This window comes from Bemisia tabaci, chromosome 2 (genome assembly GCF_918797505.1).
Source record: "Bemisia tabaci chromosome 2, PGI_BMITA_v3".
NCBI lineage: Eukaryota > Metazoa > Arthropoda > Insecta > Hemiptera > Aleyrodidae > Bemisia > Bemisia tabaci.
Genome location: NC_092794.1, coordinates 47,736,781 through 47,763,645, shown reverse-complemented (window position 1 = coordinate 47,763,645; position 26,865 = coordinate 47,736,781). Strand labels below are relative to the sequence as shown.

General features: G+C 36.3%; 1 protein-coding gene across 1 annotated transcript; it reads right to left on the bottom strand.

The window, feature by feature from the left end:
* Positions 1 to 1,710: 1,710 nt before the first annotated feature.
* Positions 1,711 to 23,826, bottom strand: LOC109035137 (C2 domain-containing protein 5). Its single transcript, XM_019048648.2, has 13 exons — positions 23,405 to 23,826; positions 22,743 to 22,932; positions 20,710 to 20,899; positions 19,275 to 19,415; positions 18,050 to 18,266; positions 16,770 to 16,895; positions 12,271 to 12,446; positions 11,204 to 11,359; positions 10,067 to 10,235; positions 7,763 to 8,294; positions 6,775 to 6,990; positions 3,580 to 4,503; positions 1,711 to 1,949 (listed from the first exon to the last, which is right to left on the bottom strand). Exons 2-13 carry the CDS (start codon positions 22,917 to 22,919, stop codon positions 1,887 to 1,889), a joined length of 3,087 nt encoding a protein of 1,028 aa, XP_018904193.2. The 5' UTR covers positions 22,920 to 22,932; positions 23,405 to 23,826; the 3' UTR covers positions 1,711 to 1,886.
* Between the last annotated feature and the right edge of the window lie 3,039 nt (positions 23,827 to 26,865).

Here is a 26,865-nt window from a genome sequence, read left to right as displayed (position 1 = left end):
ACAATTGCTAAGCGTGTACCAAGTCTAAAGGAAATAGCTTCAGTCAATTTTTCTCTAGGGGGGGGGGGGGGGGGGGGTAGAGTGAGCTGCTGCTGCAGCTTTATTTGGACCAAGTTCATTAGAAAGGAGCCAACCCACATCAAGATGAAACTGAGAAAAAGAGGTTTGAAGTTTTATTCCTCCATAAGACTCAGTGTAAAAAGTAAACTTTAACGCCTCATTTCACAAACTAATATTTTTTTCGACTTTGAATTTTTGGCAGAAGAAAATATATAACTGGAGGAACTCAAAAACATACTCAACTCAATTGTTTCAAAAATGTGCGGGTTGGTTCGCCTTTCTGATGAACTTGATTCATTTATTTACAGTACCAAAGTGGGGCCACGGATGCTGCCTTGTGGTACACCAGCTAGGTTATTGTGAATTTCAGACTCCTCGCCTTCTTATTTAACTGAAAATTGTCTGCAATCTAAATAGGATTTAATGATTTTGAAAAAGTCTGGTAGCATTTGATTAATTTTGTATAGGAGTCCAGGATGCCAAGCCCGATCAAAGGCCTGGGATATATAGGTATACAGTTCCAAGATATTCGCCTTTTTCAAGAGTAAATCACTACACAAGCTGTTGAGTATGTAAGTCCCTTTATGATTTCCTGAGGTCACAAAATTCCGTAAGAGCTTGCAGGATTCTGAAATCATGTAATCTATACCCATGTAGCAAAATTTGAAAGATGATTGCCAATATATTGATCATTTATCTACAATTTTATTTCAATTTGATTTCCATCGATTGGTAATTTATTGGCAATAATCAACCAATCCGGAAATCAAAAGTCAACCAATTATTTGGCAATTTTATTGCCGATTGAATTGCAATGAAATTGGAATATTTTGGCGATAAAACAGCAATAAACCATCTATATCTCAACTTTTTTTTTGTCCCCAGTATCAGGTTGGAAATAGTTTCTCTCTGGAAAACTTGCAAAGAATACTGAGAATTGAGGACTCACAGTGTCACAAAAGGAAAAGGAAAGGAAATTAACTTAACTCGCCCCAAAGATACGCATAACAGTATATTTACACAGTATAACAGTACTTGAACTGGGCTAGAATTTATGGTTCCAATATGCAAAATGTAGTCCAATTAAAGTGCGATTTTTTCATGATAAAGGAGCAAAGTATTTTCGATTAATTTGTACTTTTAGGATCAGAACATTAAGCAAATTGCATTTTACAGGATTCTCTTTTGTTTATTTTAATATTCTCCACCTAAAGTACATGCTACTTTTTGACTTGTTTAAGGTGAGGGAAGTTGAAATGAAGAAAACAGAAGGTTTTTTCAATTTATTTTTTATTTTCTTTTTCCCTTTCTCTTCTTTTACAAAATTAATCTTCCATTTTTAGAGTTTTGATTAATTTAAAAGGACAACCGGTTCATAACATTTAGTAAGAAATTTAATAGACTTGTATTCATTAAAAAAATGAAAAGATGTTCTACCAGTTTCATAGACGTCACTTACATTTTCTCTAGCGTACTAAGAATGGAAGTGCAGTGCCTCTGAAACGCATTTAACAAATTATAAATTTTTCAAAGAGGCTTGAGAGTATTTATTTTTTTTACCGAATTTTGACTATTTGATTGTTTGTTCTACTTTTTACTGTTTGACGACCAGTTGTTTCAAATTTTTGAAATTTCTTTGATTTCATGAAAATGTCACCAGAAAACAATGTATTATTGTAAAAGTCGTAGGGTTTTCATTCAATAATATACAACTTGTAAAATTATAAACAAATAACAAATATACTATACATTTTAAAGACCTCTAATCTTGTAACAGGTAACACTTTACTTACAAAAATCATGAAAATTCAATCAAATTAAATGACCTAATCATCAGCACGGTAATTGACTAGTACTGCATCACCACCAACGTTGATTAAACATTGTGCCTGTAACAAGAAACAATTATGAACACTTATCTTTTCAAAAAATATCTTGCTTGAAATAATTTTTAAATTATGAAAATTGATTATTTGCCTTAAACTGGCATTCAAAATTTGGTCAGGCTCCTTCCATGACTGTTTCTTTACAAAAGATTTTTTGGTACAACCTTCAGCCAGCAATGCAAAATTTTGCTTTCCCCCTATTCTGATGGTTTTTATTCCATTGATTTGGAGTTTTTCGTTGTTTCCAGATGAGTTTTTCGCACTTGTCTTTGAATTTTCGATTAATGCTTAAAGCCGTCAGAGTTTCAAGGGCAAGCTAATGGTAAAAACATCATGAGAAACCTCACCCAAAATTAGTCGTTTTTCATTTTGACCTGACATTTGAAATATGTATTTTTCAGGTTGAAAAAGAATATTTTACTTGTGGAATCACTTACTTAGTCAAAGAAATTGCTTTTTGGATTAGTCATTATTTCCCTAATAGCATCTTAGACTCCACCAGTAGGGTCAGCAAAATTAAGGAGGGTTCCAGAAAATCGCATTTGGATAAACAGCTTTTAAATTTTTTATCACTGGTTTTTGAACGCAGAGAGTTGTCAATACTCAAAATGCTCGTCTCATGTGAGAGTTTCCACCTCGTAGGAAGAAAATCAGTGTGCAGCAAAAGTTAAAATCATCAGGAGCTATGGTGAGAATTTGGAATATAAATTGGTTATGGACCTTTTTCCAGAGATCAACTAGCGGGAAAGAGTTTTTTGTGACGTAACTAGTTTAGTTAGTAAGGATGAATTGAAACAAAAGTAAAGTGTATTCGTTTCTTCTGAATAAAATAAATTAATACGTTGGCATCTTTGGTATTCTGAAAAAATAGAGGAATTGTTGACAGTAGGTAGTCCCTAAAACGTACGATTCCTGAGAGACACATGTTTTTCTCCGTCACAGAACATGAACGTATCTTACAAAGTTGATGATCTCCCATACTGTCTTGTTCCAGATGGAATCTTTTCTGGAAATACCTAAATCTCTAAAATCTTCTAGGTTTACTGTTTTATTGGTCATAATTTACGGCCGTGGGCTATCAGATTCTTGAAAAGATTATGAAGAAAATCCTCCTTTTGTATTCTTTGAAGATCCCTTGGTCTCAAAGTACTGAATTCAACATGGCCATAGCTCTCCTATCTTGCATATTTCTTTAATCTAACAGCCTAGGTCAGAAAAACTCCTTAATACTTGTGCACTTGGCGCTGCTTATATGCTATCCATTATTTATTTCTATGCTTTGCTAATTCTTCCTTTTTATTTGAATTATACAGGGTGGCCGGAAGTTAACGTTAGTAACCATCGTTAATCTAAAACTACTTAAGACTCAAAGAAAACTCTTTTTTTCTCACCCGTTAAGTTCAGGCACATGAATGAAAGTTTAAACAATTATTAATGACTAAACTTTAAGTCACTGAAGCAATTGGGTTAAGAAAAAGCGGACCATTTTCTTCAAACCATGTGATGAGTGAAGTTATGGAACCCAATTATTCTTTAAATTTATTTCTTTTTTAAAAAAAAATTAGACTTGGTTCCTCTCCGTTTAACTCAGTCCACATGTTATCCAATTAAAATAAAATTTTAAAAAATTTACCTGATTTTTATTTGGATTATTTTGTAGAATGCATTGATTCATAAAATAAGCAACAACAGCATTTCCTCCCAAGGCAGCAACATGAGCTCGCATGATGGCCAAAACATCTGTGACAAAACTATGAATGAAGACACCAATTCCACCATTTTCTCGTATGCTGGTGCCTTCTCTTATGAAAAATAAGTTCATATTTCCTAGGTAACGGTCAATTTTACCGCCAGGTACAAATGATAATGGAGTGATGTCAATTCCGTATCTTTCCTTCGGTCGAACATGAAAAGCTGGAGTGCCTCCGGAAAATTTGGATGCAACAGGTGCTGTGAGTTGAGCTCCTGCCATTTGACTAGATGCTACCAATGATTTTTTGTCCTCTACTTCTTCTAAATTGAATATTAAATCATTTTCATCAAGCTTTTTTACACTCTCTCCACTGTTGGAGGTTTTCATGAACAATTTTCTTTTAGAATACCTATTCAATGATTTTTCGCAAGGTGCTAAACCTAAAATCATACCAAAAACAGTGATTTGTAGCTCATCGGCTTCAGGAATATCAACAAGGAATCGAATCCCACTTAAGGCACAAGGAATCATATCTCGCACTTTGAAATAGACTTTATGCAACATGGTGCGGAATTGCCTGTTAAAGGCACTTAAAGGTGCCGTGATTGGGATTCTGCCACGCCAAACTTGCGTGAACATTTGTAAGTTTCTAACAGCTTCTAAATCATCGACTCCTGGTAATACTTCAGCTGCAGTGACTATTAAATTTCGGGGAGGTGGGCTTTCAATTAATTGTGGTATCAAATCTACATCTTCATTATCATCAACTTCCAAAATACACAGATCCATATTCCCAGTTGCAAAATCAGCCTCTGGTAAATCCACTTCTGACTCCTCAGAATCTGATGTTAAAGCTTCACTTTCCTGTAACAGGTGAAAATAAAAATTGAATAGCCGAGGCAAAAGGGCACACTTTTTTGTTCCCACCATAATGCATTAATATTTTGGAAATGGGATGGAACATAAATTATTAACCCAAAGGTAAAAAATGGTAAGCCTACTAAGCTTTCATTTCCAAGATCACAGTTAACTTTTGTAAGAAATTTCTTGAGTGTGGCTCTCCGCCCCGCGCATCAGGCAGCAAATGATACACATGCGATCTTATAATACGGTTAGTGGGACAGAGGATCACTTATCTTCATTTGCTGCCATTTTGTAAAAATTATTTCCTCTACCAATGAGAGAAATGTTGAGAGACTTTTTTCTATCAAACTTGCTAGAAAAACCGTTTCGAGCATTGAAATGTATCATTGAAATCATTGAAATTAACACAATTTTTGAATTGCAATTTAATGCCCTATCTGGCCACCACTTTGAAAGGGACCTCCAGAAATAATGTAAACCCTAAAAGTGATGCCCTTGAAACAACAGAAGAATACTTAACATCACATTTAAAAAAAAGAAATATATGAGACCCATGCTAAGCACTGACATTTTTATAATTGAATGCAGAAAAATATAGGAGGCATGTACACATTTTCATTTTATTTTTTCTCTGCAATAGAACTTTTTGCCCTAAAAATAGAAATTGCTTCACCATTCCACAGCAGACCAAGTACATGATATTATCAAAGTCTGAAATAAGAAGGGAACCAACAAATCGTGTCATAGGTCAGAATGAATTTGAAAGAGGCAAAAAATTCAAATACAAACGATAGAAACATGTTAAATAATCAAGCTAAAACAACAATAGCAATAAAGGGAAGAATTCAAGCTGGGAATGAAGGCTACAGGCGACGGGTAACAGGCTGATAAAAACCAGACAAGTTGGGGGGTAGAATCGCAAAGCGATTGCTATAATTGTCACAGAAACTCTCTCTCTCTCAAAGGTTTTTTTAAATGGAATTTTCCTCAACTTTTTAATAGAAGTTTTTGAGAAGTATAGTTTAATCTTGTCTCACTTTCTAATCTAAAAATATTGTATGAGTACTGGTTTGGGGGAGACTGCCGGTGTGAAGTTTGCCTTGTGTGTCTTTGTCAGCAACAAACCAATAACCCTAACACCTGAATGCTCATTCATTCAGATCACATGTAATGAGATAATTGCGCAAGTTACAGAACTGTACTTTGACAGTTTAAGCTTATAGATCAGCAAATATTATTAACATATCTACTAATACGCCAAATTTCTACATCCGATTTTAAAGGAAATATCATCAATTAAAAAACACAGCGCATGACTTCATCTACCAGTGTGTGCATCCTATGGTTTGATCCGACTTGCTTTCAGCAAACATTGCGACGCGTGCAAACGCACATAGAGCCACCAGCAGGGTGACTAAATGTAGAACACAGATGAAACTACCGTGAACAAAATCGTGGTGTACAAAGCTACAGTGGATGACATCATACTACTGTGTCATACTTCTGGAGAGGCATGGTAAAGGAGGCAAAGGCCCACCTAGGGCTGTAGCAATGTTATACATCGATCATACAAAGGTAGTTTAGGCCTTTGACACAAGAGACAATGCTACTGATGCAAAGAGCTTTGATCGCACTCAGCAAGAGAAAACCCCTGCACCATTTTCGTTGGATTGATTTTTCACAAATGGACAAGACTTGCAGATTTTAAAGCTCTGGTTAGGTTTGAAATGTGTCGTGCTTCATCAATAATCACTCCTTGAAATAGTAGATAGTACCATATGCTCAGTTTTGAAATTACTGCTACAAAGGTTATTTTTCCATGGATTTATTTTTATCACAAAAAGCACCAATTCATTTTGTGTAATCTGTAGTCTTTTCAATAATGTTTGAGAAGCTTTCCTTTCATAAAAATTCAAACAAGTATAAAAATGATGGCACATTGAAACATTTTGTTACTCCTTTTCTGTAATGGACGAAATGCAGAAAAAAAGAAGTTTTTTAACTCTTATTTTGAAGAGGGCATTTTCTTCAAAAGCAGGAAAGCTTCATGGAAAACCGGATTTGGAATAATTACACCCATGCTTGCCATGTCAGGTACAAAGATATCACTGTGTGCAGACCATGTAAATCAGTCAATTATTCATGACACTCAAGAGTAAACTGCTGACAACTCGTCTCATATCTGATGCGAACTAAACAAGTAATTTAACTGCAGAAAACAGTACCATGTAAATCTATTATTGATTAAGAATATGGAAAAAAAAGACTCACCACGCCAGAGACTGAGGGCGGCCGCAAGAGAAATCTTTCTCGATTCTTTCGTACACTATCTGACAGATCTTTTTGTATCTTTTCTAATTTTGAGGAATCATGTTGATTGCTTCCTAGAGTCACCGTGGGAAGAGATAAGATTGGCAAAGCAGCTAAATATATGGCAGTGCCTGCAGCATGCCCAGTTATCATACGATCACCCACACTGATGGTTATCTGGAGAAAATATCAGATAATATTACTAATCTATAATTTTAATTAAACCAAGTTTAGTCCAAAGGAACAAACTGTTTTGGCTCATTATAGTTATAATCAATTAATTTTTTGATTTCACTTAGTAAAGTACTTTCAGGTTTCTTTTCGATAAGGTCAGGATCGAGATAACCATTAAATTTTGCTATACTGCCAGTTTCACTTTGAGGTCTTGGCAAAAAATTGACCTAATACGCCTGGAAGCGCATTTTTGCTGTTCATTCCTAAAACATCTCTTTTGTAAAGCCTGCACTAAGGCTGAAAGAATGTGAACACAAAAATTAACCGTTTGGTTTGACTAACCAAAAGCAATATTTTGTGTTCACTAACTTTCAACTTTGTTATAGGATTTACAAAATAGGTTTTTGGGGAAGGAACAGCAGAAATGTGTCTCTCGGGATGATGCATCCATACCTTACCAAAAACTAAAAAGAAACCAGTATTTTAGCAAAGTTCCAATTCACAATATTCGTTTGTTTCCAGTTTAAATTCAGCATAAATACCGTGTCTCTCCTGCTCAGTTCAAAACTTTCCTAGGAATTCTTAGTGTTAAAGTTTATAAATGAGCCTTCTTCTTAAGTCCACAACTTTCAGAATTTTTTGTCCTGGCAGTTACATAAACTTAAAATGTGGTAAAAAATCGAACGAAAGTGATTCCTAAGTTTTTTCAAATTTAATGGAGTACCTTCTTGTCTAATCTTAAATGATGTGACAGGAAACATATTTGTTTACTCACTTTCAGGCTAAAAATACTGTTCATGCCTTTGACTCTCAGTTTGTTGAGGAGCTGTCGGTGTAGCTCATACTCAAGAAAAGGTGCACTATCTGAGATTTCTTTGGCATTGAGTTCTCCTCGATTATCTCGTTTGGGTCGTTTGACAAATGCTTGCAGAAAACAACCCTCTCCGAGGATTGGAATTCCTTCAGGAGGCTCGATAGTGGTCATCAAAATTTCAGGTACAAAACAGCGTTTGCAATGAAGACACTTTGACAAACTGACTCGGAAGGGCATGCTACTTTTCTTGAAAGGAACATGACATAAGGAACATGGGAAGTCATCACTTGAGTCACCGTTCTCGGAAATCAACCGACGTTTTGTATGATTGTCTGCACCTCCTCTTCTATTCTCCAACGATGAGGCAATGTTTTGGTTTTTCACATCGTTTTTTTTTTTCGCGGCTGTAATGTTTTCAGGATGATGTACATCATTACTAGGAAGATAGATAGTTGCTGCAGTCCCAATTGCACTGAGAATACAAACATCATCACTGCAATTCAAGAAAAAGAATCTCTTCAGCTTAAGAATCTTTCTTAAATGAAGCATAAAAATTAAAACTTAGAGAGAGAATGATAAGATTAAAGAGAAAGTAAGTTAAGAGCGATATTAACAGGGAAAAATTCTAAAGGGCCTGTTACTTCTTATCTAATTCAATGGGAAAAAGAATGAACAATTTATCCAGTTGTTTTTATTGAAAGAGCCTCTTGCCCTTAAAGATATTTGATTGCTTCAAGTTCCAAGGACCCTACCCTCGACATAACTCGGTTCCTTTGTCCAAATGTTTTGAAGTACTCTCACAACTTACTTGTTACAGAACTTGCTCCTGGTATTCTTACAAATTTAGATTTTGGCCGGGTGGCCGGCGATTACTTGGCCCTGGCCAGATACAATTATCGCGGATTCCATATTCGGCCGAATAACCACGCTATCCGGTTTTTGGACCTGCCTGATAGTGTTTATTTGATTCTGAACATTTCAAGAAATTTTTGGTGATATTTTTATTTTTTCTGCTCTTTCAATACAATCATATATATTATTTTTTTTTTTTGAAACTTTTGGTGATTTTTGTTTTCTTCTCCTTCAATACAACTCTGTAAATTCGTTTTCTTTTTTCTCATTAGTTTTATTACTTTTAAGTGGCAAATTAAGCAATCTATTTTGATGAAAAGGAAAAAATGGACACAGGTAATATTTTCTTTTTTTTTAAACTTTAAGTTTACTTGAATTTGTAAGAATAGGTGTGGTCCGAGTAGCAAATTTTACAAACATGGACATTTCATGGCGATAAACTGCATAAAATAGCAGTTTAAAAAATTAAAACATTGACTGTAGAAATAGAAAACTGAAAATATTTTTCTAAAATACTAAATACATAGCAATTTATTTCTTTTTTCTTTTTTTAATTGAAAATTGAGATTAAAAGTAGCTAAATAGGAAAGCTAAAATATCCAAGTGTATGTTAAATTTTCTGAATGATGAATGAATTACACTTCGTTCACAGGAGAAGTTTTTCATTTTCTTTTTCACTTATTTCTTACACTGACAGATACATGTTGGGGGAGGAAGTTTTAAGACGAATGAAAATTTTGTATTTTGAGGATGAATGTTCATAATTTTCGAAAGCCCTGTAAATGTCAGCTCTAAAAATACATTTTAAAAGTAAGATGTGAGATTTAAAGAAACTCTCTCTCCTATAGTGTTTACAGCAGAATGAGAAACTAAGAAAAATGAAGGATAATTTTTTTTAGGCGGGTTGGAGGGGCAAGGGAATTAAGTTGGGGAGGAGGTACACTAGTACGTCATCAATATGGTCGAATGTACCAACCTCCTTTCAATCAACCTGGTAAAAAATCGGGAAATTTTTTTCATGCAAAAAAGAACTTTCTGGATCCGGGATTATTCGGTTCTGGCTGGATATCTTGGCGAATTATCCGGTACCCAGCTCTGGCCAGATACAAAAAATCAATATCCATGTCCGCATTCGGTGACGAGAAAAATCCATTTCGGCCCAACTCTACAAATTACTTGACGTTCAGTTCAATAAGGAAGATATAAAATTACAAAGGAGTATGCTCTTCGGCCACAACATTCCTCAAACCTCCAGAAACTTTCACGAATTAGCACCTTTTACCAATGATGGAAAGAGAAGAAAAATATGATAAATTCAATCAGGAATTGAAACAAATTTTGGGATCAACGAAGCTCTAAGGATAGGACAAATTCAGCTTTAATACTTGTGATATATTGAGGTACAGCACATACTTGTAGGCAGTATTTTCAGAGTAACCAAGAATGACATTGCATGCCAAAGCTCGAGCGTGAGAACGAACTTCCAATCGCAACTCATTCCACCATGTGTCGCGTGTTTCAGGCTCCTCATCAATAGTCGAACGTTCGAGGAGTTTCACTGACCGTGCACTCACTGTTCCACCTGGAATTAAGTATTATGCGAATTTTTTTAAGATGTTCTATTTTCAATTTGAATAAAAAGAGAGTTTAAGGCCTGATTCTGTTTTTTGAAAGCACATATTTTTTTAAGTTAGAAAGAGTAATTCTTGCAGATAAGATGATTGGAGGTAAGAGGTAAGAGGAGGCCAGAGGTAAGAGGTCCAGATAAGTAGACGTAGAACAGGCCTCAGGAGAGAGAATTTCACCTCTGGAGTGCAAATTTAGAGGAATTTTTATACAAGTTTATAAGTAAATTCAAAATATATTTAATTATTGTAATTGATTGCTAAAAAAACTAATTTTGAGTTTTTAGAAAACAAAATACCACTAACGAAAGTAGACTAGACAAAAAAATAAAATATGTTAACCTTTGGTCATAGAGGTGTTCAAAATTTAAAAGTAGAAAATATTTCTTGAATTAGCAAAAAAACACATAATTTATAACAAACTCTGCCACATATTATCAAGAAAGGTCAATCGCTCTTTCGAATTAAGATGGCCTCCATTTTGTTTTTCCGGGTGTAACCTCAGTTACAAAATTCAAGTTTTAAAAACCTTCAAAATTTTTCCTTGGCAAAGGTGTAAAGAGAGGCTTCTGTTCTTTGAGGTAACTGATTACAGCGGCACTAAACAAGATCTTAATTTGGGGGAGCTATTAACCATCCCGGATATTATGCAGCATAGTCTGTACCTTCTTTGGTACCTAATATTTTATTATTTCCATTCAATTAAACATTTCAAAAGAGGGATTTTGGGCTTTTCTTCTTAAATTCTCAAGACATCAAGATAATCTAGAAACTTTTTAACGGTAGCAGAAAAAAAAAAATTCAATTTTCAATAAAAAAACGAGCGTTATGAAGAATTGCTTAAGGGACATTCATTGTGAAATAATATTACCAAGCAAGCATTCTAAAGAGAAGCAAAATATATTATGTTGACAAAAATAATTACCTAAACGTTTAATAAAACCGGGAGGATATCGAGTCATTGTTAGGAATGGATAATCGTGTAACTCAAACATCTTCTTGTCTGTTATTGGCTGTAGAAGAATATTTGGAAGAAAGGTCCGGTTCATACCAGTGCCGCTACTTCCAGTTAAGCTGTTTCCTGTCAGCAAAGAACAGAGTTTAAACACCATTATTTCATCCTAAAAATATCAGATTGATTTACTAAATATTAAGTTTGCATAGAAACAAGTTTATTAAATATCATCATAAAATTGGACACACAGATTCTACAAAGCCACAAGGCCACATGATAAATTTTTTCTTGTAAAATATTATGGGCTGCAGTCGACTTCAAACCCAATCAATTTTCAGAATAAGGGAGTTACATGTGTCTATGGTTGGCTGCCACCTTCTTGTTTGGGTGCCTTCCACTGTTGTCGAGTTTACAGATTTTGTCCGAAGGTGGCTGCCGCCACCCATGATTCTATTTCTAAGGTGCTTGGAGAGTTGAAAAATAATTGATACTAAATCCCACCAGGGAAAATTCTACTGATTGGAATGCCTCTTCAGCCAGAGAGGATCTAAAATCACTCTACAATGTGCCTTGGTTATGATTTTCATCTTCTAACCTGTAGTTTTTCTTTCATTTGCTGAAAACTGACAAATTTAATCTCACTCATGCTACAGCACTCTTTTTGAAAATGCATATCGGTGTTAATTTCTAATAAAAATTGAGGACCTGAAAAATAAAGTCTTGGAATGCGATTCTTCCTCCAATGAAATGCTGGGGTTGTTTGTGTACAACCTCTTTTATCAAAATCTATGATATTCTTCAAAAAATCTGCTAGAAGTTAAGAAAGACTCAACAGCTGCTAATGAACTGGATTAACTTGTCGATATGTTTCAGAGCAGTGCTTTTACCACTCTGCTTCTCAAGTCTTCGGCAAGAATTTCATTCAATCACTTGTCTCTGCTTATTAAAAATAACCTAAAACTCTGCCGTTTCATTTCTGAAAAACATCTTGCAACTCATGAGAAACAATGTTTCTAAAATTCAATGTATGTAAGTACCTTTTGGTGTGACACTGAGCTCTGAGTCGGACGATCTGCGATGGGTATGAGCAATTTTGGCCGGTGACTGTGACAAAATTTTTGAGGCAGATGGTGTCAAAGACTGTGGTATAGTTTGGCCGACTGAAACATCTCCATCTCCGTCCCCCGATTTGCAGATTCCTTGAGTTGATGAGCTATCAGAGAAAGAGGGTCGAGGAGGCAACGTGCGGTTAGTACTATGTGAAACTCCAAATTCATTAAGGGAATCTAAACTACTTGTACAATTGTTAATACATTTACTGGCGTCAGGGTTCTTGTTGGTGCTGTTAGCAGGTAAATAGTCTGACACAGGGATAAATTTGGAATATGGCTCAGGAAAATTCTGTGCGCCGAATATCTGAGACTCACTAATGCTACCACTCGTTTCTGATTTTGAGCTATTTCTTGAAACAGAATTTTGGCTTTCGAGTTTTGGCTGACATGGTGGGACAGCACTGCAATCTGTTTCAGGCTGAGTCGATTCCTGCTTTCCAGCACAACCAGAGAAAGACAAACTGTTAGAACAAACAACCTTGAGCTTTGAGAAATCATCACTTGGTTCGACTCCAACGATTTTGGAAACGCCGTCACAAAACTTTGTCTTGCAGTCAATTTTTGAGCTCCAAGATGAAGTGACCATTCCTTCCATGGAGTCTTTTGCATCTCGCTGTTTTTCAGCTACACTATTAAGCAAATTTTTCGCAAGATTTAATGTTAGGTCTGAGTTGTTTAAGGTTAGAGCATTAAACTCCAAAGTATAGCCACAAGATTGCGGAGATTTACAAGAGGTGGAGAATAAAGGACTGGAGTTGCAATGTTTCAATTTAGTTTGAGCAGATTCATGCCAAAAATAATTTAATTTCTGGTCAACACTATTTGAAATTCTACTCCACGAGGGTGGTAAAGACCTAACGTGCTGAGTTTTGAATTTGGACAAAGAAGGTGAGGTGTGAGACAAAGGTATACTTTTTACAGCAGGTGTAGGAGATGGCACACATTCAGGCTTGATATTTCTGTTGCAGTAGGCTTTTAGATCATGGATTATATTTTTTCCCCCCCAAAGATTTGAGCGCCCAGAGCAAAGTGGGCTCGCATCAATTTTTTCTTCTCCCATACTAAAATTAAGACTATTGGTGTGGGTAATCCTCTGATTGAGCTCATGGATTTCAGATGACTCCTGAAAAATTTGAGCTGTTTTGTGAGTGCTAAATTTGGATTCTGGAGAATTTATAGAATCCGCACCATAAATGTCACTATTTGCCATAGATTTGGGGACAATTTTCTTAATCTCTTGATCATATGTCACTGAGGTTGCCTGTTGCAGATTTTGCAGGGGCTTTGGATAGGGAGCATTGGAAATAAAACCAGTGACATTTTCCTGCTCCGACGCAGAATTATTTCTCTCCTCCATCTGCAATGTGGAGATTTTTCCCATTGAACCTGCTTTGTAACATGATGATGCCTGGTCAATAAACTGTTGATATTTGATGTATTCTGCTTTAGACTTTAATTCTCTCTGCAGCCTTAGGTCTGGCATGGACTTGAATATATTAGTTTTCTCTGTACTTGAAGAATCATTGAGAGGAATATATTTTAATTCTCTTTTAGCTTTAGCATTATGCAATGAACCAATGACAGTCATGTGGTGGATGCCTGACTGTGAGGAATATAGGGTTTCCTCATCAATGGGCTCCTGAGCGGGAGGCATCTCGTAGGGTTCCATTTCTGACAAAGGCGGTGTATTGCTTCTTTGTGCTCTACTCTTAGGAATGGATTGCTTCTCAATATTTCTCAGTTCTTGGTTATGTTGTCCTCTAGTAGATGGTTCAAATTCATTTTTAGAGGAAATTCTTAATGGTATTTCCACTGGAATTTTGATACAAGTGCTTTCCAATTCTACACAAGAGGTGTGAGATAATATGCTATTTTGTTGTTTCTCAGACTGTGATCCTGAATGGATTGCAGATATAACATTTAATGATTCATTGCCAACTATTATGGGTTGAGTGATTTTTTCTCTGAGACATGTTGAGTTGGTACAAAAATTCCTAAAGTCTCTTGGATTATTAGCTGAAATGGAGTGCTGAATCATCTCTTCATTAGGAGCTCCATACTTTTCAGCATTTGGAGTACACTGAGAATCAGTTTGAGGAGCTTCTTTGGCTAAAATTTCAGATTTCTTCTGATCTACATTCATACAAAATTTTTCAGTTCTGCGAACATCAGAATGAGGACAAGATTCTGATCTCGATTCAACTTTTTCTGAAAATATTTTCTCTGTCTCTTCACCCATCCTTAAAGGTAAGTTAGGAACATTATATGAGCATACATTTTTCTTCGTTGAAGCATCTCCCACACCAGTTATTTCCTGAAATTTTGATAGGCCTTCAAGTGATTCCGTCACCTTGACAGAAGAGCAACTCAACTGGACTGGTTGAGTATCACTGCACTCATTAGGTGGAATGTTCGGACTCATCCTAGGACGAATCTCCACATCTGTAGAGGAACTTCTCACATTGAGCGATGATTTATCATCAGTAATAAGGTTGGAGCTGAAAGCATCATTGCCGTCTGATGTTCCATCATAGAAACTTTGCGAAATTTCAGTCATTATTGATGAGGATTCAGAAGCTGTTCCTAATTCTGATTCAGAACTTTCACTAGATCTTGATGAAGTTTTACTTAAATTGAGGGATAAATTAGCAACGCTTTCTTCTTCAATAGAGCTGTATACGTGACCAAAGTTGAAGACTGGATCTTTGGTTAAAGATGCAACCAAAAATGAAATCGTATCACTGCGAGATCCATCTGCATACTGCAGCTCTTTCCTAGACTCACTCAAACTTTTGGACAAAGATAAGGAGGAGGAACGTATTGCATTTATGAATTTCTTTGAATTTCTTGAATTAACATTAAGTTTTCTGAAACTACTCAAGGACGAACTATCTTCTCCAGAGCCAGATTCTTTTTTGACAAATTTATGCTCATGGCTGTGACGATACTGTTTTCTCCCCAATTTCAAGCGAGAATTCATAAAAAAAGGATTCGTTTTCTTGGAAAAACGAGAGTAAAGCTTTCTCCCATTTGGATGTCTTTTAGGAGGAATATAGGGACTATCTTTTTGAGTTGGACTATCAGGGATGATATTAATCACTGGAAATTGTGTTGAATCATCCCTGGATTTTTGTAGCAGATGAAAGGCATCAATTTAAAAAGTCAAGCAGAGAGAAGTAAGCCATAAATCGATATGAGAACAATCATAAAAGTACGGGTAAATGATCAACACACAAATTATCAAACCAAACAGGGTGTAGAAAATACAAACCAAGGAATTTAAGAAAAAACAAAACAAAAAATTAAAAATTAGAGAGATTCATTAAAAAAGGCAACATAGTTTTTTTGGAAGGTAAAATTGAAAAAAAGGAGGAAATAGATAAGACCGTGTGAAAAATAAGCAATGGCTCCCTTGAAGAAATTGAATAGTGGGTAGAAGAATACAGTTTTGCTGTTATTATAAACCAACATTTACGAAGAGTTGATTCGCAATTGATACTTTCTTCCATCCTTACATACCTGCGCTTCTGCCATAATCACTGATTCACCCTCCAGGGGTGGTGTTGCCAACCTACACTGGTTGGGACCAACCCAGGCAATCAAACATTGTTATCTTGTAAAATACCTTGCAAGAAATTATAACCAGAAACAATAATACTCATAACAGGTCATTCTGAATTTTTGAGGAAAGCCACAAAATTGTTTGACAATGTTCAGGTTGTAACTAAGGTGGCCTCAAACAAGTGATTGGATACACTTTTTTTAGAGACTAAAACTGTCAGGAGATTTTGGATTGATCATCGTGTCAATCAAGATAAATAAAAGTAATTGGCGTCAGCCAAAAATAACACTGTGATGGTTGAAGTATGAAAATTCCAATAGTAATATTGAAAGCATTATAACAGTACATAGTATAGAGTAAGTATGTTGCTGATGTTATGCCTAGCGGTGATTCCGACAGCCACCCAATAATTGAGTAACCATTTTGTATTTAAATTTATTTTTTCTCTGGTGATATTTTTATTTTCTTTTGATGTAAATTTTTAATTCTGTAATAACGATATTGGATGGCGAATAAACAAAAAAAAAAGAGTAAGTATGTGATAAAAATATTTCGATGAGAGACAATTTTTAGAAAATGATCCTAATTTCATTTTATAAAACCAATGGTGCTTTGAGCAAGACTTGAAGAGATTTTCGTCTCTTCTCTGTTAGATTTGATAATTAGACATTATTAAGACGAACGGATCAATCTACAAAACACATTTTGAAACCCGGCAGATAATCCGATTGAATGCTTCAATACCTGCTCACTTGCTCATTATTAAATATTCCTTCTGTGAATGAAAGTGTTCTGCTTAGTGACAGTCAGTGCAATAGGCGCTGTCTTGCATGAAAAAAAAACAAAAAACAAACAAACTTACTCTTCGTTTGAGGTATCCCTTACAGATGTTGAAATTGGATCGGGAATTTTCACCAAAGTAACGACAGTCCCGATACCCCTGACAACAATTCCTGACTCTCCTTCAAGATCAAAACATTGTATATACCTTCACAAAAAAAAAGGATGATTACAAACATACGGCAAAAAAGAGGCTCATCTTAATTTGCTAATTACTGTAAACCCTGATAACGACAAAAGACCCAAAATTAGAAAATAAGATGACTGAAAACCTATCGAAAGTGGATATCCTAAATTTTAAGGTCAAAATTTGAGCATTGGAACTGTTTTGTAACAATATTTCAATAAAATATTGTTGCGGAAATAATCCTTCAGGATTGATAAATCGGCCAATGTTCAGCACTATTTTGTTCTGGTTCACCGCAGCCTTAAAGGGGGGGGGGGGGGGGGCGAGATACTCAACGCACTTTTGACTAGTTGTTATAGGTGGCCGCACAATAGTGCATTTTCAGAGCCAAGTCTTGGCGATCTGCAGTGCAGTTTCTTGCATGTCCTTCTTGTTAGCTACTATGAGGCTGCTGACGAACCGCAACATTGACGTCTGATGTACGTCTCAAGTATGAGCACTGAGATTCAGACCCAAGATCCTCAGCATGAGCAGTTGATTTTTGATGCCAGTCAATGGTGTTTCTTATGAGTCAAGTTGTCGTTTTAGTAGAAGTTGCATTGAAATCCAATATGAGTCTTGAGCAGTCAAAGGCAAATCTTGAAAAGGCATATAGTCATTGGGAGCTTATATATATGATGGAAGTAAAGAAACCAGCAGTTCAGAATTGAAGTCTGAAAATTGCGAGATAGTGTTATATGTCCAACATTTGAGATTCATGTTGCCTGTGAAGCCTTTCCTACCAGCCCGCAAATAGGGTACGTCCAATATTACAGTGCTAGGATATTGAAAAGCTTTAATAATACCCAAGATGGGTTAGCATTTGAAAAAATTTGAAAGGAATAAAATTGTTTACATTTAAATTTGTAGTCAAAAGCAGTTTAATACTTGTGTACATTCCGAACATAATTTGAATTATTTTTCAATCCTTGTTTTTAACTATTCATTAGTGTTCTTCCCAGTGTGATTGTGATGACAGCCGGAATTAGATTAGAAACTTTAGGATAAGCTATTAGACATGTCTGACCAGAAAGGCAAGATTAGACAAGTTCATTCTATCATTAGGTCGACGCAAGTAACTATCACAAAAGGAGTTTCCTTCAAATATATTTCAATTAAGTTGTAAAAAATCTTACCCAATGACAGCGTTGCCTCCCATATCAATGACTTTAAGACCTATTTTGCGATGCACCTCTCCTGACAATTTGAAAAATGTTGTCTGTCTGGCCTCGTTTGTTACACGAGGCGTGCGAATTTTTTCTATCCACTGATATTCAGGATCAGAGGTTTTAATTAATTCTTCTACAAATCCATGAATTGCAAGAGCATTGTGACCATATGGAATTCCACTTGCTAAAAAGATAAAGTTGGAAGGTAATTAAGTAAAAAGAATTATCTATTACTTATTATTTTATTGTTATTTCATTTGCTTGGTATGTCAACATGAGGATTACTCCAAAAGAGTAAGTAAGAATGGTTCAGGGTTTAGAATTTGGAGACAAATGGACGTAGGTTTTCTACTCGATAAGCAATTGATGCTTCAACGACACCTCACCTCCTTAGAAAAATGGAATTTTCTTTTTTCATTAGAAATCATGAGAAAAAAAAATTAAGAAAAAACATGTTTTTTTAAAAAAAGTAATTGTTTATCTTACTTGAATAACTTTATGTCTCTTGGGAGGAGACATTCCTGGATAACTAGTTATGTTGTTTACATTGCTTAATAAGACTCTTTGTATACTTAAAATTACTTTTTTCCTAGGGTGAAAAATGTATTCTGTGAAATTTCTCTTCTTTGCGCAAATGATTTAATTGATATTTCAATGCAGCAATTGTTACCCAAGAACTTTCATATCCAGACAAATGCACTCATGTATGAGAGGCATCCATAAAATAAGTGTAAATCTTGTTCTTCTCGGAAACTAATGAAGATAGATGAAAACTTTGAGAAATGTACTAACTGTTAGACTCGCAGCTTTTCAGAATATACTCATTTTTTAAATTTCGTGTACCAGTTTGCAAGTGATCTCAATTCTTCTGCATCCAACTTTCACCGTAACTTGTCAAAAATACTTGTATGCTGCAGAGCACATGTTTCTTTGAAGTTCCTGGCAACTATTCTATATCAGTAGCCTTCTTAGGCCACTGAAACTTCTTTTTTAGTCAGAATTTAGAAAATAAATGAGAGTCAGTTATTAAAATGTCTGGTGAGTAGAGCAAACAAGAAAAAAAGGTTTTCACAAAAATAACAATCCTTGAGTTATGTGAGTGCAAGCATTATCTTAGAAGAGCAAAACCTACCAGTTGTAAAACTTAGAGATACAATTTAAAATGATTCAAGTGATTATTCATAATTCTTACAAGAAAAAAACTGGACGCCACAGGATGATTCTCTAAATTTATTAAAATCCGAAAACAGCTCAACTTTTACTGTCACATGAACTTCACCTCGAATTCCATGCATTGTATCATAAACTGGAAACCATCCTGACAGAACTGATCCTAAAACAAGGGAAGAAAAAAAAGGCACGCATTAATGAGAAACAGTCGCAAGTTTCCGTGAATTCCAAAATTTTCTTGCAAAGGCCTTCACAGTTTCTTTTGACAGTAAAGTTGCTTTTAGTAATAGATTTAAACAGCTCAAATATAGCTTATGTGTCAGGGGTTCAGAGAGTTCTTTACAGTCACATAAAATACCCTTTTTGTGCAAGAGCTTAGTGTTGGCCCAAGACAGGGGTGTAGAATGTTCTCAATCACGTGGCCGCTTGTGTGAGAATTGGGGAAGACTTTTGTTTTTTTTACCTTCGTTTTCAGGGAAAAAACAGGGAAGCGCATTGTTATTTGTGCTAGATGCCTTTCAAACATGCTGCTCCTGGGGAAGGAAACTATCAAGCAAGTTGTTTTATTTACTGAAAATCTTTCAAGCGCCCTGCTTGTGGGGAAAGATACTTTTAAGCGCACTGCTTTTAGGGAAGGAAACTTTTAAGAACGTTGCTTTTGGAGACGGAAACTTTTTAAGTTCGCTGTTTCATATGCTGCAAGTCTTTCAAGTGCGCTATGGCGAAGGAAGTTGTTAAGCGTATTGTTCTATGTAGAGGCACAATTATAGCAAAACAGCAAATTTTGGGGAAGGCAAATTATGAATTGGGGAAGGCTAAGAACTTTTTGTACCCCTACAGCCTGATTGTTGAAATTTTTTGTTTGTCCGGTGGAAATGGATGACATAGGTTAAATGGCGAAGCGTGATTGGTCTGCTATGTCTTATCGTTGCTTTGTCGGGTGGAATGGACGACACACTGTTGGATACTCAAGAGGTGCTTTTAGTTTGTCGTCCATTCCGAACGACAAAGCAACGATAAGACATAGCCGACCTATCATGCTTCGCCATTTAACCTGTGTCATCCATTTCCACCTGACAAACCAAAAATTTCAACAATCAGGTTGCTGATCCAAGAAAGCACCCAACAATTTTCTTCACAAAAAGCCAATAGGTACATTTGACTATTTTTCTCATAAAAACCAATGAGCAAGAGTGTCTTCAATTTTTTTCCCCCAAACAAAATGCGCTGACTGTGGTGACCTTTACAAAACACAGCTGAACGCGCAGAAACCTGACTCCTTTCACAAAAATTTCTCGTCCTCGACTGCTTCCACAAAGAAGCACAGGAGCCCCCCCCCCCCAACCCCAGCATTTTCTGGGCCCCCAGTGTGTTCTTTTCTTTTACTTTACAATGAAAGCAGTTTGCGCTGCTGTCTTCATTAGTTCAAAAAGTGATCAAAAGGAAGTTTAATATACCTGACGGCATTGAAGTGACAACTGGAGGAGCAGAGGCATCAATAGTCTTGGCTGTTGGATACATACACTGCAAGTGTAACAAAGGATTCAAATCTAGGTAAAGTTTACCAATTGCATCATTTGCTGAGTATGTGTCATGGTCCATTACTCTAATTTGCAAGGGTTCATCTTGGAGCTCAGCATCATCCATCTATAAGAAGAGGATAACATAGAAATCTACGCAAACAACTTAAACAAATAGAAACCAATGATAGAACTTGAAAAAAATATCTTTATTGCAGTGTTTTAAAAAGTCCACTCATAATTCAATTTTTCATTAGAATTTTATTTGTTTTCCATGAAATTTTCAGTTAATATCCTTAAAGGAGTAAGAATGATTTAAAGGAAATTCCATCCGGTTACATAGATTGGTTGTCTTGTAGAACGTTACAATGTGATATGTAATGATTCTGCATTGGCACAAACAGAGATATACAAGATGGTCCCAAAGTCATAAGACATCAACGAATTGAGATACCTACAGAGAATTTTGACAGTGCTCCTGTGTCAAGGTAAACTACTGTTTGGACCCCCAAAATTTGTTGAGCCTTTTTTGGAGGGGGGTAAAGACCCCAACTTTCATTTAAAATGGTAACCCCTACCTTATGACACATAGTTGGATAGAAAATGGAAAAAGAAAATTCTGACTCAAAGGACTACGCCTGGAATACTAAGAAATTTGGACCTGGCAAAAGTTTAAATTATTTTTAATTATGATCCTTAAATTTATCCATTCCACACTGCTCTAACAGTGGAATCTGCTTTCAAATTTATGTGATAGCTTACTTATACTTTAAAGTAGCAATGCTGCCCCTTATTCACTTGTAGGAAATTGCTCAATTGCCATAAAGCTCTAAATGCTCTTCTGTTTCATGCAATAAATAATATATCAACGTGAAAGTTGGGAAGTGTTTAACTGTACTGTACCAGGGATGCAGAAACTTATCAATCCATGACCACTCGCATGGGAAATGGGCAAGACTATGAAAATGGGGGAGGCTGTAGAGTTTTTTTTTTTTTTTTTTTTTTTTTTTTTTTTTTAACCACTCAGTGCACCAAGTTCCCCAACATAGGTTTTTTGGTCATAACATGAGAACAGCTGCTCGTATCACTACATATAGCACCATTTTCTGAATTCTCGTGAAATTTTGGAGCAGTATGTCACACTCTCAATTTTCCATAGCCCCCTAGTGCTCCCCAAAATTGCAAAAACATCATTTCAAGGCATATTTTTGATGATTACTCTGCAGGAAAAGTTCGCCCATGGCTGCTCAACAACAAACGCTGCTTTATGTCACTCTGAACTGTTAGTGCGATTTACTGTCAGCTCACTGACTACCGTTTTTGAGCCCAAGTCCAGGAGGGGGGGGGGGGGGAAGAGCTCCCAAATATCGTAATAAAAAGTACTCATGAAGAGGGGGTGTTTCACCTTATTTTTTAAAACTGACCATGCAGACTTGAAGCTCTGGTCAAGCATTCATGTTCAGAATGACATAAAGCAGTGTTTGTCATTGAACAGCCGTGGGAAAACTTTTCCTGCAGAATTATCACAAAAAATATGCCTTGAAATGATGTTTTTGCAATTTTAGGGAGCACCGGGAGGCTATGAAAAATTGAAAATGTGTCATACTACTCCAAAATTTCACGAGAATTCAGAAAATGGTGCTATGTACAGTGATATGAGTGACCGCTCTCATGTTATGACCGAAAAACCAATGTTGGGGAACTAACCCCCCCCCCCCCCCCCATAAACCCAAAGCTGTCACGCTATTGATGGGAACTTTTTTTAAGGGGCTCAGGGGGTCATAAGGACTCAATGTGCCATTAATTAGCTTGTTATTAATTTTTTCCCTTAACTTTCGTATAATTCCTGGACTAATCGCTCTACAGTAGGGATATACAACTCAGCATTGAGTTGGATGCAAAATGTTGCGATCAATGAAAACTAAGTAGGCTGAAAACTAACTGTTCAAGAATGATGAAAGGAAACTTACTTCAAAACGATACCATTCTGAGTTCCACTGGGGGTTCAAAGATTTACGGTAGACATCAGTTTTGTAGGTTGTTGTACCCAATTTGACCTCACAAAAAGCATCCGTGGTTTCTGCTGACCGATCCATGATTGGAAGATTCCTTGCAGCGAGAATCTTCACTTTTATTTTCCCAGGCATTTCTGACTTTTAGCTGCACATGAGAGATTCATTAATTGTTTAAAGATTTTCAATGGGATGGTCCTAAAAATGGTATGGAGATAGTACAATATTGAATTTGACTAAATTTGCCAACAAATTAATTACTATTGCTTCAATCTTTAAAGTTGACCGATTTTTAAAATTGTCAGTAGTTTTCACTTAAAATACTAAACACGAATGGGCTGCGCTATTTCATTTCTTTTATATTCTTAAATTACCATGCATAAGAAAAAACAATTAGCTCCAGATTACTACAAGAGTTCGTTGATGATGAAGTGTTGACCCAGGATTCCTGTGGGCTAGATAGCCCACTGTACCAGCACCGTAAATAAATCAGTACTACTTCAAAATGATAATACTTTGTTGTAGTAAGCATTACTGAGTGAATTCATGACATAGTTTATTGGATAAACTGTTGGAATTTACTGTAACAGTACTCCTCCAACTTCAAGTTCAGTACCTACCTTACAGCATGCCTTCAACAAATTGCACTTCCGGGCGGACGTTCAGTGGTGAAGTTTACCGAGGCTACCAGTTAAAGAAAAGGAACTATACAGGTACGTGACGGTGATTTATTTTGCAGCGACAGAAAAGAAAAAATAGATAATTAGAACAACATAGGTGATGAGAATTTCTCGGCTGTTGCCTTTACCGTGCGTTATGCGCATGTACGCAGTACGTTTGAGGTTACTATCACTGTCATCACAAATTTCTAATAACCAAATAAAAGAAAATTCACTCCGCTGCATCAGGACTCAAAATTTACTACGTTTGCCACTTCCAAGCAAGAAGGACGGCAAACCTCCAAATGTCATGCCAGATAATCAAAATTACAGTATAATGAGCTTTTGACTTTTGATAAGGGGTATGTTGTATGTTTTATGTTGTCTGTTGCGGCATAGATACAACAATCGTGTAGAGATACCGCTACACGGGAGACGAAATGATGGGTATGCAACTCGGATTGCATGTATTACCAGGTGGTCTACAGGGTGATCCAATTTCCCGTTGCCAAAAGAGCAAAACACTCCTCCGTCCCCTCTAACTTGTTAGTTGTTGACTAACAATAAGGTAAAGATTTGAAACTTGGGGAGATGTTCTTAGGTGAGAGGAAACTGCTTTTTGGCTCCCTAAAATTTTCGAAGGGCCCCCTTCGAAAAGGTAATGAACTCTAACTTTTTGCTTCCAATGGAGTCCACTAGAGTCCACCACACCCTTCGTGATATATCTCGTGTACAAGAACATAAAGGTGGCCACTTTTCACGTAAATCCGAAGTCATTATCTCAAACCATTTCACACTGGCTAAAGTTGAAAATGGCCTAAAATTAGCACCTATTTTTTGCTGTTGAATGTGCCTGAAATTTTCAATAATTGGTGATATTTTAAGACGAGAAAAACGAATTTGGCGTCCGATATTTTTGTCTCTGAAAAACAATGAGATTTACAAAATAACCAACTTTCGGCCACTTTGAACTCAAAGCGGCCGCCATTGTGAAATAAAACCGGCCACCATTTTGAAACGGGTTGGGATAATGACTTCGGATTTTCTTGTTTTACTCGAACGAGGTATCATCATGAGGGTCTTTTATTTTGAAAAAAAAAAAAAAAAAAAAAAAACTAGGGTCCGTTGCCTCCCAAGTAGTCTCCCCTTGAAAATTTAAGAGGACCAAAAAGTAGCTCCCTTTGACCGATGAACACTTTCCAAGTTTTAAATTGTTAAGTACCTCAAGTAGTTAAAAAACAGTATTCCCGGGTGCTCCGAGTGCGCAGAGATGGAAAATGAAATTTCACGTTTAGAAATTTCATGAAACACGTGAAATTTCATGAAATTTCATAAGGCTCGAATAAATTTCACAAAGTTGAAATTTATTAATTTTTTTTAGAATTATTGATTAAACCTTTGGAGGTCTGAAAGCGTTTCAGATGGTCTTTCTGTTGATGCTGCGGTATTATGCTACTCTACTGAAGGTGCCAGACACAAAGAGGGGCAAAAAGGGGAGGTTAGGGCAAAGAGAGAAAAACCCCAACCTAACCTCTAAACTGAACGAAAACATTTGCAACGCGCGAAAGTTTTAGGCTTGGGGTAAAAAATTTCAAAATTTAGAATCACTGTTGCTTGGCGTTTCTTAGCCTCCTGAAAGTATCCCCAAAAGTTCTAATAAATTTCATGAAATTTCAGAATTTTCAGTAGTCAACAGTCAGCGCTTAAAAGCGGAAATTTCACTAATTCGAGTTATTTTTATCCAAATGTGTATCAAATTTATTCGAATAGTTTAATCGCTGAAAATCGTTGCTGAATTTTGCGCGTCACGCGTTGGTCACGCGCAAAATTCAGGTATCGGGCCGTTGACTTCCACATTCAAGCCTCATTTTAGCTCCCACATTCAGCGTGTGATTGCGGCATTTGTCCGTACGCGATCCGTGTCGGTATAGGGAATGTCCGCGCAGCACGGATTTGGGATCTCTGGTAAAAATTAGAGGGGGTGAAAGAGACTTTTGGATCACTCTATACAGGGTGATCCAAAAGTCCCTTCTACCCACTCTAACTTTTTACCTAATTGAGATAAAGATTTGAAATTTGGGGGATATTCCTAGGTCAAAGGGAGCTACTTTGGCCCTAAATTTTCAGGGGCCCTTGGGGGGCAACGCCCCACTTTTAATTTCAAATGGAAGACCCCCTTTGTGATAGCTCGTTCGAAAGAGCATAAAAAAAGAAAACTTTTCGCGCAAACCCGAAGTCAATATCTCAAACCGTTTCAAAATGGCGGCCGGTTAAAGTTCAAAATGGCCGAAAATTCACACCGGTTATTTGTCGATGGATTTGCGCGAAAATCGGTTTGTAGGGGTATTTTGACACGAGAAAAACGAATTTGACGTTAGATTTTTCAAAAAAAACCGAAATTTCCAAAATGGCCGCCGGTTACAGTTCAAAATGACCAAAAATTGATTTTTTTTAGAAATCTAAGTTAAAATTTGTTTATCTTATGCCAAAATACTCTCAAATTCCAAGTTTTAGGTAAATCCATCAGTAAAAAACCGAGGTGACAATTTTCGGCCATTTTAAACTTTAACCGGCGGCCATTTTGGAAATTTTGGTTTTTTTGAAAATCTAACGTCAAATTCGTTTTTCTCGTGTCAAAATACCCCTACATACCGATTTTCGCGCAAATCCATCGACAAATAACCGGTGTGAATTTTCGGCCATTTTGAACTTTAACCGGCCGCCATTTTGAAACGGTTTGAGATATTGACTTCGGGTTTGCGCGAAAAGTTTTCTTTTTTTATGCTCTTTCGAACGAGCTATCACAAAGGAGGTCTTCCCATTTGAAAATTAAAAGTTGGGGACCGTTGCTCCTCCTAGGGGGGCCCCCTGAAAATTTTAGGGAGGCCAAAAAGTAGCTCCTTTTGACCTAGGAATATCCCCCAAGTTTCAAATCTTTACCTCAATTAGGTAAAAAGTTAGAGGGGGTGGAAGGGACTTTTGGATCACCCTGTATATTGAAAGCTGGCTGTTAGAAGAGTGTATGCGGCGGGAGGGGGGGGGGGAGGAGATTGAAAAATACCAGAATCGAGACCAGAGAAAACATACCTACATGTACCTACATCCTACATATGATGCATACATACAATGATCGAGACCCACTGTTTCAGGCGTTTCTTGGTCCGCTGATGTTTCCAAAACTTTTAAGAATTTCATGAAGTTTTACTCGTACTTCGTGAAATTTCGCGACATCCCTCCCTCTCTACCTGTGTAGGTATTTGATGTGGACTAGACAGATCTCGACAGGAGAAAAAGGGCTTTATTTATTCGGCTCTGGAATGTGCTCCGATACGCGAAATGTCTCTCGACGATTTCAAATAATAAAAAATTTAAAATGATTAAAATTAAGTATTCTAATAAATTAATTCAACATTCAACATAGA